This window comes from Hordeum vulgare, unplaced genomic scaffold, assembly GCF_904849725.1.
Source record: "Hordeum vulgare subsp. vulgare unplaced genomic scaffold, MorexV3_pseudomolecules_assembly, whole genome shotgun sequence".
NCBI classification, from domain to species: domain Eukaryota; kingdom Viridiplantae; phylum Streptophyta; class Magnoliopsida; order Poales; family Poaceae; genus Hordeum; species Hordeum vulgare.
In genome coordinates, this window is record NW_025422562.1 from 91,383 (window position 1) to 103,754 (window position 12,372).

Here is a 12,372-nt window from a genome sequence, read left to right on the forward strand (position 1 = left end):
TTGATCCATCAAAAATCACATGAACTGAACCATGCATTTGTTCTAGGCTAATTAGCCCCCTAACACATATCCTGCAGAATAATTAACCTGTTCCTCACGGTAGCTAACACTTAGAGCACTAACAATCGCATGTGAAGACCACATTTGATCATCAATTTAAAATGTTTTCCCCGAAATGTCATATAACTTATTTAAAGAACTTTACCACATAAGTGATACGTTATTTACATAATGTTTGTGATGGTTATAGTAGAACACTTGCTCGCACACTTGAGAGGGCCACTGTGCGAGTTAATCAGAAAATATATGTAATAGAATGAAATAATACTTTTTTGTTAAGCAATGGAAAATCGTATTATTTAGATTTACAAGAAGTTTAAACAAACCTTTTTATTATCAACAGAATGAGACATGAGAAAGAACATTAAAAATAAATAAGTGTATTTGTTTGTGCCAAATGAATGGAACATTATGTAGAAAAAGTTAATTTTTTTAAACTATACGTGGATGCTGTTAAATATTTAATTTAATTAAAGGTGCAAAATTTATTTTCCCACGTTGTTACTTGTGATTCAAATAAGCAAACCCATATGTATATAAGAAATAGAAATTACCAACGCATATGTATTGTCTGCCTGTTTCTTCAACCGAAAATCTTCACCCTATAGCAAACTGATCGAGGAGGCGAAAAATTCTTGGTTTAACCTCGATGATCTCCATCGAAAATCACATGAAGCGAACCATGTAATTGTTCTGGGCTAATTACTTAGCCCCCTAACACATATGCCTAGCTCCTGATTGACGTTAGCTAACACTAAGCCTAAACGACACTAACTATAATTTATTCCTTGGTTCATGTGGGGATCAGCAGGTTGCCTGCACGGTGAGCACGCCGGAGTCACACCCGGACCCGGCGCGGAAGTCCTCCGTGTGCCGCACCGTGCACGACTCCTTGCCGACGCACGCTGCCGTGAACGCCGCCAGCGCCGCCTTGGACTCGCAGCCGCCCTGGTACGCGCCGCACTTGCCGCGCGTGACGCCGAGGCTGGCCACGTCCACGCTGGAGATGGTCCTGCCATGGCTGCACGCCAGCGCCACCTCGTCGCCGACCTCGGCGGCCTCCGCGCACGCCGCCCCGACAGCGACGGTGTGGAAGCTCACCCTCGTCGGGTCGCCGCCGGCCTCCTCGAACAGCACCATCGTGTTGGGCTCGCCGGCCTTGAGGAACGACCGTGGCACATGGTAGAACCTCTGGGACGGCTCGTTGCAGCCAGTGAGGCACTTCTGCCCGTCGCCATCCGCCATGAATGTGCCGCGGTAGTCGCACCGCCGGCAGCCGTCCATGTCCGCGGCGACGTATGACGGCCAGTAGCGGCCCAGGTTGTTGCCGTTGACCCACACCACGCCCTTGCCGAGCCCCAGCAGGTCCGCCACCACGGGCTCCTCACCGGTGGGGGCCTCAAAGGTCGCCTTGTACCAGGTGAAGGGGCGGTGCACCGGGATGGTGCCGCCTCTCCATTGGCTGCGGTCCTTGGCCTTGTCGAGGTGGGTCTCCCTGTACTCGCCGGCGAGGCCGGCCTTGTAGGACCAGGAGCTGTTGGAGAGGTCGTAGGCGGTGGTGTTGGTGACGGTGTCGACGAGCTTCACCGGCCCTCCCACGATGCCGGCGGGCATCATCTCGAACAGAGCACCATAGTTCTTGAGCCCGATGGTGGCGCTGAGGAGGGAGATGTAGTTCTTGCCAGAGTGGAGCTTCACCGGTGTCTCCATTTGGAAGACGAATCCGCCATTAGGAGCGTAGTGCCTCCCTGCATGCCAATTAATCAAATCAATTAACATTAGCTTGATCAAGTTCATTAATCCATCAGTGTGCAAACCACTCAGAGTATATTGGGACGCTCACCAACAAGCTTGCCATTGACGAAAGCGTAGAGCTCATGGCCAGTCGTGTTCACGTGCAACTTGTAGTTCGATTCCCCCTTGTGCTCCAAGCTGCACATTTTGATCATCACCAGAGATTAATTTATATTTCAATCTTATGCAACAGTGTAGTTCTGTATTAAGCATCAAGATGTTTGATTACCTTGTCCTGTACCATAGGTAGTCGCTCTGGTCGCCCGACGTCGCGATCTGCTCGAGCAGCTCGTTCTTCCTGAAGTTACCCTTCTCGTCCGTCATGAAAGGATGGAGGTTCTCGGGCATCCACGACCAAGCAAGGCCATCCGTCACGGTTTCCACCCCCGGCCTCTTCACCATCACCGACGTCTGTGTCTTGATCTTGGCGCTGTTGTACGCGACGGTCTTGCAGTCCGGCAGGATGCTCACGGACCATGCGGGCACGACATGGGTTGCGCCGTCGTCGAGGGTCACATTGACCTCCTTGTCGTCGAACTTGTTGCTGATGAAGCAGGCAGAGGAGTTGTCCAGCGTGTACTTGGTAACCTAGTGTAGATATTGATGAACCAAATGGATCAATTTTGTTGTGAACACCATTAAAAACAGTGCTAGGATTTTTGTATTGTATGTGAATGCATGTTAGTTACCATGACGTTGGTGTTGCCCATGGTGGTGTCCTTGTAGTCCCCATGGAGTAGGATCTTCTCCATGGACTTGAGGACATTGTGGAGGTCCTTGAGGTGCCCGTATTTTGGCTGCCTGATGTTACCTGAAAACAAAAACATAAAAGGATAATGAATATGATTTGCATATTGACACTAATTATTAATTTACAAGATGCAAATAAGCTTGGGACGAATATATGAATTGAAGGAACAACAAGAGATGGTTCACGTACCGTACTCATCGAGAGGGGCATCGTAGTCATAGCTGGTTGTGATGTATGGGCCACCCGACGTGCGGCCAAAGTTGGTGCCACCATGGTACTGATCACATATAAATTGACGATCAACATGTCAAATGATGTAAAATTCAGTTCATGCCAGCCTGCTAGAGGATGGAAATTAATGTAGAAGAGAAAAGTATAGATTAGTTATAAATCAATCACCATGTAGTAGTTCTGGAGCGATCCTCGCGTCTGGAAGAACATGGCAACAGAGAAGGCGATGTCTTCGGCGGACCGGTGGAAATCAGGCTTGTCCCAGGCTTTGAACCTAATTATATATCGTGGATAAAATGTAAGAGCAATCTGAACTTCATTCAACATATAGTAGAACGTGCTAACCAATTTCGCGCATATGCATGTAGGTTCCATAAGAAAAAAAGAAGGAAAATTAATATATAAAGGTTGATCCAGGTATATATATATGTAGGGTACCAGCCAGTCCAGTTCTCAGTCCAGATCTTGGGGATGTCGGTCCTCTTGGGGAACCAGTCGTGGCAGTAGAAGCCGTTGCAGGTGTTGATCTAGTAATTAAGAAGACTTAGCATTGAGTTTTTTTTGTTTTACACTTGGGAAGAAAGAAGAATAATAATTGGTAGAGACAAAAATAGGAAAGATGAAAATGTGCATGCGCTGACCACGTTGGGTGGGACGTCTTGGTCCTGCTGGCACATGATCCACGGCACGCCTACGTTCTGCTTGTTGGCCATGGCGGCGCACCAGTGGATGTACTCAGACGCCGACTCGTCGTTGTTGAGCTTGTCCATGACGTTCCCGTACTCGTTCTCGATCTATATATGTAAATTGTTCACATATATATATGTTATATTCACTGATCCACTCTTTTGTCGACGACAAGTAGCTAGGAATGCAAGCTAGATAAGTTTCACATAATTAATATTAGTTAGTTACTACGTACCTGAGAGAGGATGATGGGGCCTCCCTGTCCGGCGAACATCTTGGCCTCCTTGAGCTTGTCGACGATGAGGGTCGTGAAGGTCTCCATCTCTTGCTGCAAGCATCAATAACTTGGTCGTATTTTGACCTCCAAGGAAAACCATTATATTGTTGGGAAGGATCTGCTAGCAGTGTGGGTACCTCGAAGGGTTGTTGTGCATGCGGAACTGCATGCCGGAGATGTCGCGCAGCCATGCCGGCAGGCCGCCGTAGTTCCACTCGCCGCAGATGTAGGGGCCGATGCGGAGGATGGCGTACATGCCGGCGTCCTGGACCTCCTTGAAGAAGCGCACGATGTCGTAGCTGCCCTCGAAGTTGTACTGCCGGCGGCGAGGCTCGTGGCCGTTCCAGAAGACGTACGTCTCGATGGCGTCCAGCCCGCCCTCCTTGGCCTTCCTGATCAGATCCGGCCACATCTGCAGGCAAGCAACGATCGAGACTTACAATTCATTCATGGAAACTAAGACGAGACGATGGTGTATTCATCTGCTGCTCCGTGTGCAATGCATACCTCTGGCGTGCTCCTGGGGTAGTGGATGGAGCCGGAGATGAGGAGGCGGCGCTCGCCATCGATGACCATCGACCGGCCGTCGTACCCGACCTCAGTGCCGCTGGCGACGGCCGCGGCCGCCGCGAGGAGGAGGAGCGCAAGTGGTTGCCACGACACGCGCTCCATGGCGAGAAGCTGCTAGCTAGGGAGAAGAAAGGATGCACGCACGCACCGCCGGCCGTGTGTATTTATTGGGGAAAGAAAGATATATTGGCGTGGATTAGTAGGATAAGCAAAGAGCCACGCACGCACTCATGCGTGCAGCTAACAAACTGCGTTAGAGCCATGGATTAGTAGGATAAGCACGCGTGTGTATATGGAAGTGCATATTCACATGGACTCTTGTTTTAAATCAGATGGTCTATTCGTTTTATCTATTCTTTGATTAGGAAGGGAGAGAGTCGCGATGAGAGAGCACATGCATCTGTGAAAGTATGATTTGATCGAACTGTCTCTTTCATTGATGATCCATGAGGATTAAATACACAGGGAATTAACCGTCGCCACGAACGGATGCGTCCGCTCGTGGGGGTCGTGAAAAAACCGTCGCGTCGGTTGGCTAGCAACCCGCACGAAGCGGTTCTGTACAAGGGAGGATTATTCCCTAATTATTATAATTAGTTTAAAATAAATCCTAACACCCCCTAATCCTCGCTTGTCCTTGAGACCCATCATCTTTGAAATGTTCTCCTCCAAAACCCTGTGGAAAAAATTGAGAAGAAAACATACAATATGCCATGAAAAACTCCTTCTAAAACCCAGTGGGAAAATAAAGAGAAAATGACATATATCGTCCATGCTTGCATTGATATTGCCTCATTAAAAACCTTTCGTGAGAAACCATGTGGAAAAACTCCCTGTGGTAGAAATTCTGTAAGAAAGGTACAAGGACACGGAAGCTTCCTGTGGTAGGCCATTCAACCTAAAGCATTGTTTGAAATTGCATCAACATAGCCAAAAGTGAAAGTTGATTGAGAAATAATCCCAACCGAAGAGCTTCTTGCAAGCCTATGATCACTCCTAGCTTGCGTGCCCTACAAATACATCCACAAATGTGTTGATTAATTCATAATTCCTTTAATTTTGTATTGATAAGTTTCGAAAAAAATCAATTTCGTGAATTAGACTACGTACTCTGCCCATCGAAAGGCGTTGTCCAAGGCTTGGAGAGAGCCTCCAACGTATGGAGTCGGAGGGTTATCTCCAGTGGCAATCCACCATCCCACCGGGATCCTTACTGCATTGAGCCCGTTTACCGCCATGAAGCATGGAATCAACAAAGTTGAACTAAGCACATGCTCTATAAAACCCAGATTGAGGGAGTACTACCTATGTTACTCCCACTATGGGTAGTATCAAGGAGAGGTACTTCCTCCTTCTTGGTGTATAGGTCATCTTAGGTTGTGCATCGCGGCCAAGACGAAGAGAAAAAAAAGAAAAAAAAATGTTAATTTTTCTAATTAATACCATTGCATGCAATGAATTGATCGCTGCTGTTGTGGACACTGTGCCTTTTATAGGGACAAAATAATAGCAACAAAAGGAGAGGTAGACATGAAGAAAAAACTTATACCAACAAAGTTGATGGTCAAATTTATAGGGACTAGTCGGGTGTCCACCATCAGACGAGGGAGGAACACGGGACGAGGTAGACATGAAGAAAAAACTTATACCAACAAAGTTGAACGTCTTCTTAGTTTCGTAGTCCCTTCGTTTGGAATGGATGTATCTAGGTTTATTTTAGTTGTAGATACATTTATTTTTATTACTTTTACGACAAGTAATTCCAGACGAAGGGAGTATATTTGTATTGAACATGTTTATTAGGTTTTACATTTAGATTTATATATAATAGGTGAAGGAAGTTTAGGCTAGAATCGTTAAACGGGATATACAGAGAGCAATGAGCATGATCCACGTGACGTGAAGTGTATGTCGTTGGATTCGAAAAAATGAATGGACCAAATGGAAGGAGGGGATCGATCCATGAGAGCTCAACGCTGACCAATCAGAAGCATTCGTCGATGACGAAAACCTTCTATGGCTCGCGCGCTCTTGTTGGTCCGCGCCAGAAGGAAAATTCGTTTCGAACCGGCGCGTACAGGCCCGCCAAGACCACATGAAATTTTTCATGGTTTTGAACTATTGCAGCGGGCAGGCCCATCGGTGCCAATTAAAAATGATTTTTAAGATAACCAAACACCAACCAGTAGAGACGATAGGCCCTCCTTCCCGATTCCCAACCAACCCCGCCCCCAACCCCAACCCCAACCCCATCTCATCCCCATCCCCATCCCATCCCCATCCCCATCCAGCCGCCAATGACCACCTCCCTCTCCGACAACCGGCGAGCTCCCCACTCCCAGACTCGTCGGCGACCTTCCGGCCTCCGCCTTCTACGCCACCCTTCTCTCCCTACACCCCAGATCGAATCCAGCAGCTCAGGACGAAACCCTAGCTCGATGCCATGGCCACACCAGCAGCAGTCCCTCCCTCCCTAGCCCGCGGCCATGGCGACCTAGCAGGCAAGAGGAACCTGAACCCTATCACCGGCCATGGCGAGCGTGGAAGGCACCATGGGAGAGGAGGCATGTGCTGCTGCTCAAGACCCTAAACTAGAAAGGAAGTAATAAGCTGCTCCGACCCATCTCATCCTCTCAGATTTCCTCAGATTTGGTACAAGAAAATGATCCAGCTCATTAGAGTAGTATTTTTCTGCGACGTTGCCTATTTTGTTGTTGAACTGGCCCTATTATTCTGTCAAATGAGTCTTTTTGTTTTTCCTTCTTTGAAATGAAGCATATTGCTTTCGAGTGCTAGACATCACGGAGCTGTTCTATTCTTTTGAATGACTTGTAAGAAGGAGCCAACCATTTGCCAGCTCTATTATAGTTGTTCAAAACGAAAAAAAAACAGGTTCTTGCCTACCTGAAAGATCTTTACAAAAAAATGATTTGTTATTCGCATGATCTCATCTGGTTTGGCGCCTCCCTACAATCTCACTAGAGTACGACTACTATTTTTCTCTGAAGTTGCCTATTTTGTGTATAGTGCTAGACATTATGAGCTGCTCTATTCTATTTTGTGTACATCTAGTTTGCCTCTATCAGTATTCTTTTTAAGAAGGCCGCGCATGTCTCTCCAAAATCTTCAACTTTCGGTCTCGTAATATTTCTGTAGGCTCTTCCTCACCTCACCTTTTCTCTCTCCCTGATCGAGCACCTTCGCCATGGGAGAGGAAGGTTGTTTCATCCGCCTGCTGTACTGCTGCTCTAGGGGACATGCACCTGCTTGTTGTGCTGCTGCTCTGTACGCCATGGACATCCCTCCTCTGGTTCTCCTCGCTCGTCAAGGTAGTAAGCTGCTCTAACCCATCTTCCCCTCTCAAATTCGGTACAAGAAAATGATTTTTGTAACTGGACATCAAAAGCAGAACCGGTGTGTGTTGTTGGTCAAGCAAGAAGAAAGAAAAAAGGCATCCGTTGCCTGCAAAACAAATCTGTGTGTGTGCTGCTCTCCTCCTCCTCTGTTTTTGCTTGTGTCAATTTGCTCCAACAGCTTGCGCGCGTGTGTGCATCCATTGGGAGAGAGAGAGGCTCTTGCCAACACCTCTACAATCTCACCGGAGTTCTATTTTTCTGTGATGTTGCCTATTTTGTTGTTGAAATTGACCGTATCCCTGTGTCAAATGGATATTTTTTCCTCCATTGAAATGAAGCATATTGCTTTTGAGTGCTCACATTGACATTACTGTGGAATAAAATGTTCATTATATGCTCTTCTGTTGAATAACGTGTAAAACAGGTCCAGCCATTTGCCAAGTCTATTATATTTGTTCTAAAAGAAAAGAAAAAAAAAACAGGTTCTTGCCTATCTATAGTATATGTGTTTTCAAAAAAGCTGTATCTTTTTCTTCGAGAGAGATGCACTTCTGTATCAACATTCTTTTTAAAAAGTGACACATGTCTATCCAAAATTTTGAACTTCATGGCCTCGTATAATTTCTTGAGTTGGTGAAAGTAATTGCCGGATACTGAGAGTAACCACAACAGATAAATATGTCATCAAACCACCATGTTCTACCCCATTTTGGAGGAACAAGATTAAAGTCATACCAGCAGAATTAACTACATGAAAGGTCCATCCTTTTCAGGAAAAACCCACCGTGCAGCCCTACGAGCAAGTTCATGAGCAGAAGGATTGAGCTCAATCAATAAATTTGAATACTGGCTAGGCACACATCCACACGGAAACCAGTACTAGATCGAACAGTATTGACCATGGGTTCAGGTTGACAATGGTCATAAACCTCTCATCACTTTGGTATGTTGATTGACCTCTTTTTTGCACTGCATGTGCAGGTGCTAAACATTGGTACGTGTTGGTGGGGCTCGACAAGCTCACCCAGGGAGGGCACCCCCAAGCTGAACTCCATGGAGCCCCGCTCCAGCGTCTAGGACAGGTCTTTGTTACTGGATCCATTACTAGGACATGATTTCTTCTTTTCCTTCTCCATTTGAGATCAACATTCGTTATGTCCTTCTTGTGCAGCAGCAGCAGGATTCCATCGGTACACGAGATGACAAGGGGTTCATCGAGGTGTGTGGTGGTAGGCTCTTTCGTTGGACCCGCTGCCTGTTCGGCATCGGCTCCATAACAGTCATGGTTAGCTCCTCTCCTTCCCCTGCTCCCCTCTGGTTGCGCTCGGGTAGAACAAATACCTGCTTCATTTATATGATAGATGATAATATATGGAACATGTACGTATGGCTTCTTCAGTCTGAATTCGTGTATTTGACTCCTGCTTATATGTAAGAGCATCTATAGCAGACCTCGTATAAAGCCGATCCGCAAAAGTCGTTTGCAGTTCGCGGAAAAACCCTTTTGTGGACCGGCGTGTGCGGCAAAATATCCTTTTATGAGGGTCCATTTTACGGGGTCTGCTGGGCCGCCGCCCACGCTGGCCTGCGAAATCTATTATTTCCATTGCATTTTCAGGCATGAAAACACATTTAGTTGCTTCTTTATTTTCTTCAAAGGCATTGGATACATCATAATTCACCAAATTATTGCTAAAACAGCAAGACCAAAAAAAACAAGAACCACAATTAGACATTTTAGAAGATATCCAACTTCCATAACTGCTCCCACTAGTTGGATCAACATCTTCTCCATGCATTCATTGTTGATCCAGGGGTTCTTCATCTTGCATTCTTCATTCTTCGGCTTTGATTCTAAACAATTAGACGTTGATTCACCTCTAATATCTATTCTAATTGCACATGCAGCTGCATCGTTAGGTTCAATTATACTAAGGAGTGCACGAACATCTATTAAGTTTCTTTCTATCAATAGATCGATGTATTCTTCTTTCCAATACCAAAATTAGCATCTACCTTCCTACACAGATGAACACCTCAATAAGCTACCATAATTTAACCAAATAAGTTGACAAAGCAGAAGAGGAAGAAGGGCATACCCCGTCGTTTCTGCATTTGAAGAATACCCATCCGAGGTGCTGCCGTGTGTTGGATGTGAGCCGCAACACTGTTTCTAGGCAGTCATCGCACTCTATGAGTGGCATCGGCAAGCCGAGCCCAAGCGATGGCCGGAAGAGTCCTTGCCGGCAAACCGACGCCAGCAACTAGAGGATGGAACCAGTACCTGCATGCGGCGCTCGCGCTTTGCCGAGGCTGTGCGGGGTGCTCCCGACCAATCCATGGCTTTGGTGCAGCCAACGGTGGCTGGAAAAGCCAATCTGGTGGTCGCGACAAAACAACCACCGATTTGTAGCTTTCCGGTAAGCCGAGGCACGAGGGCGTGGTGGAGGCCGATCTTGGGACTGCGGCGGCCCACCGTCATGATCCGGACGGCTGGTACGGCCGGAATCGAAGGCGGCACCCGGCGGCGGTAGGTGGGGGAAAAGCGCGGGTGAAATGTCCCACCAACTAACCGCTTAGATATATACAGGGCACCGACGGGGTGGGCGGAAGAACCTGCATTTTCGCGGGTTAGGGTGGGCATTTTGTCGCGCCCCGCAAAAAAAAATTACGGGCCGGACGCGGTAGTGGGGTCTGGTCTAGCAGCATTTTCCGCCTTGACCTGTATTTTGGCGGTTATTTTGCGGGTTCGGCCCTTTTAGGGGGTCTGCTAGAGATACTCTAATAGTACTATGGTGACCATAGGTTGCCATGAGCCCATGACATGGTCATCTATCAAGACCTAAAATATTTGAGAGGTCAACCTGGAAGACTGAATTTGTGCATGTAGCAGCACTCTCCAGTCTCGCGAGCATCAAGTTAATTTTGCAAGTACGATTCCTCGTGCAATTCTGGCTAGACTTGGATCACCTGAAACGAAAAATTACTTGAAGAAATAAATAACGGTCTGCATACATCCGAGTAATCAACTAGTTAATTGTTTGTCGGGTCAACATGTGAGAAATAATTCCAAGGCATGTGGAGGACTTTGTTTCCATTTTTCAGTTAGCCGCATGGTTGATCTGGTTCATTTGCAGTAGTACACATACAAGTTGTCAAAACTAGCGCCTTTCCTGCTCCACTGCCAGTGATAGCAGCAGTAGTCTCACTTTAGATTGTTGGACGTGTGACACTAGCTGTACCCATGCTTGTGACGTTCAATACTTTAAATTTCAGTATCGGCCATTTCCTATTTTCGGATTGTTATCATAATACTTTGACATGGAAATAATGTTTTTTTTTCAATTTACAGAACCAACTAGCCTGTCCTTCCATTTGTGGTATTGATGGCCATGGACCACGGTTCTAGTAGTCGGCAAAGCACGTATCTACTAACTGCTCCTATCCAGGATGCGTGCAAAAGGTGTCACATCATCGCGTTCCTATTCTCATCCCCCCGGCAAAACATCATTGTACACAATGTTGATGCAACAATTGCAACTTGCAAGCTCTATACTAGTTTCAATGGAACCTGGGACTAGCATAGGCCCTGGGACTAGCCGGGGTCCAAACATATATTTTATATTCAAATACAGTTGGAGTGAATCATCATGTCTGTGTTGCTGGGTTAGTGTAGAATATAGCCCATTCTTTCTAAATTAGAGACTTGGTGGCTGGAGTAGGCACTATGTAAACTGGGCATCCTATCATTATTCGGATTCAGGAAAAACAGTATAGCTCAACATGTGAATATATGTCCAGTTCTTTTTGGTTTTCATGTAAATGGTGATAATTTGGAATATATCAAACCATAGCCTGTCCTTACACGATTACACACTTCCCATGTCCATTAGCCTGCTCATGTTTGTTACTACTTCCTAATATATATACATGTTGGTCTTTGTCAGTGTCATGAATTAAATTGTTACATTGTCAAGGTTCCCCTGGAGGTTGGGGCACACCGTGGATGGCTTAAACCCCGCCCTTCTTCAGTTACATTCTAGATTGTGGTGCTGATCTCAGTCAGGAAAAGGAAGAGAACATTATTGTTCTTCATCTGTCCGTGAAGAAAGGTACTAGCAACTGCTACTACAACCTAGTACAAGAACTTCCTTTTATCACACTTGCTGCTGCTTTTTACTAGAATTGTCACATATGAGTTGCCATTTGTTATTTTCGTTTTGTTTTGGGGGCCTGCTATATTATAAATACCAAGTTATACCTGAGTTTTTGTCAAAGTATTACTTGAAAGTACAAATGAATTTTGAATGAGTGGAAAACTTAGTAGTAGGCTCATTTTATTAGTTTTCTTCAGTACGATCATGCCTTGTTTTCGTATCATTTTGTTTATGTTGGCAGAATTATTGCACATAATTATAGTTCACATATGATGTTGCATTCGGAAATCGATTTGAACTCATTGAGATGCTCAAGGAGTCACAAACACTCGTCTTGCAATGCAAGCACTTGTGCTGATGACCATCCATCCTTGGTACATTTAATTACATGGCAATTTCTAGGATTCTGGGTTGCGCTGATGGTCTCTAATGCAAGCACTTGTGCTTCTCGTGGTGATTATGGTAAAATAATTAGTGGATTTAGCCCTC

At 46.0% G+C, this 12,372-nt stretch overlaps 1 protein-coding gene and 1 long non-coding RNA gene across 3 annotated transcripts; one reads left to right on the plus strand and one right to left on the minus strand.

Moving 5' to 3' along the window:
- Positions 1–864: 864 nt before the first annotated feature.
- Positions 865–3,549, minus strand: LOC123420095 (beta-galactosidase 1-like). Its single transcript, XM_045107271.1, has 8 exons — positions 3,481–3,549; positions 3,275–3,363; positions 3,005–3,110; positions 2,795–2,882; positions 2,544–2,665; positions 2,084–2,442; positions 1,904–1,992; positions 865–1,808 (listed from the first exon to the last, which is right to left on the minus strand). Exons 1-8 carry the CDS (start codon positions 3,547–3,549, stop codon positions 865–867), a joined length of 1,866 nt encoding a protein of 621 aa, XP_044963206.1.
- Positions 3,550–7,316: 3,767 nt separating this feature from the next.
- Positions 7,317–12,365, plus strand: LOC123420102. Of its 2 annotated transcripts, XR_006618853.1 has the most exons (3): positions 7,317–9,011; positions 11,079–11,189; positions 11,704–12,365. It is a non-coding gene; the product is annotated as an uncharacterized LOC123420102 (long non-coding RNA). The 2 variants fall into 2 exon arrangements; XR_006618852.1 differs by lacking the exon at positions 11,704–12,365 and having other exon boundaries at positions 11,079–11,598.
- Positions 12,366–12,372: the final 7 nt, after the last annotated feature.

Bases quoted from the DNA above. Each gene is read 5' to 3' on its own strand.
- LOC123420095 (XM_045107271.1), bottom strand. From the start codon at position 3,549: ATGGCCAACAAGCAGAACGTAGGCGTGCCGTGGATCATGTGCCAGCAG. The intron at 2,666-2,794 runs GTACGTGAACCA...TTTTGTTTTCAG, and splicing joins TGCCCCTCTCGATGAGTACG to GTAACATCAGGCAGCCAAAA. The intron at 2,443-2,543 runs GTAACTAACATG...TATCTACACTAG, and splicing joins TGGGCAACACCAACGTCATG to GTTACCAAGTACACGCTGGA.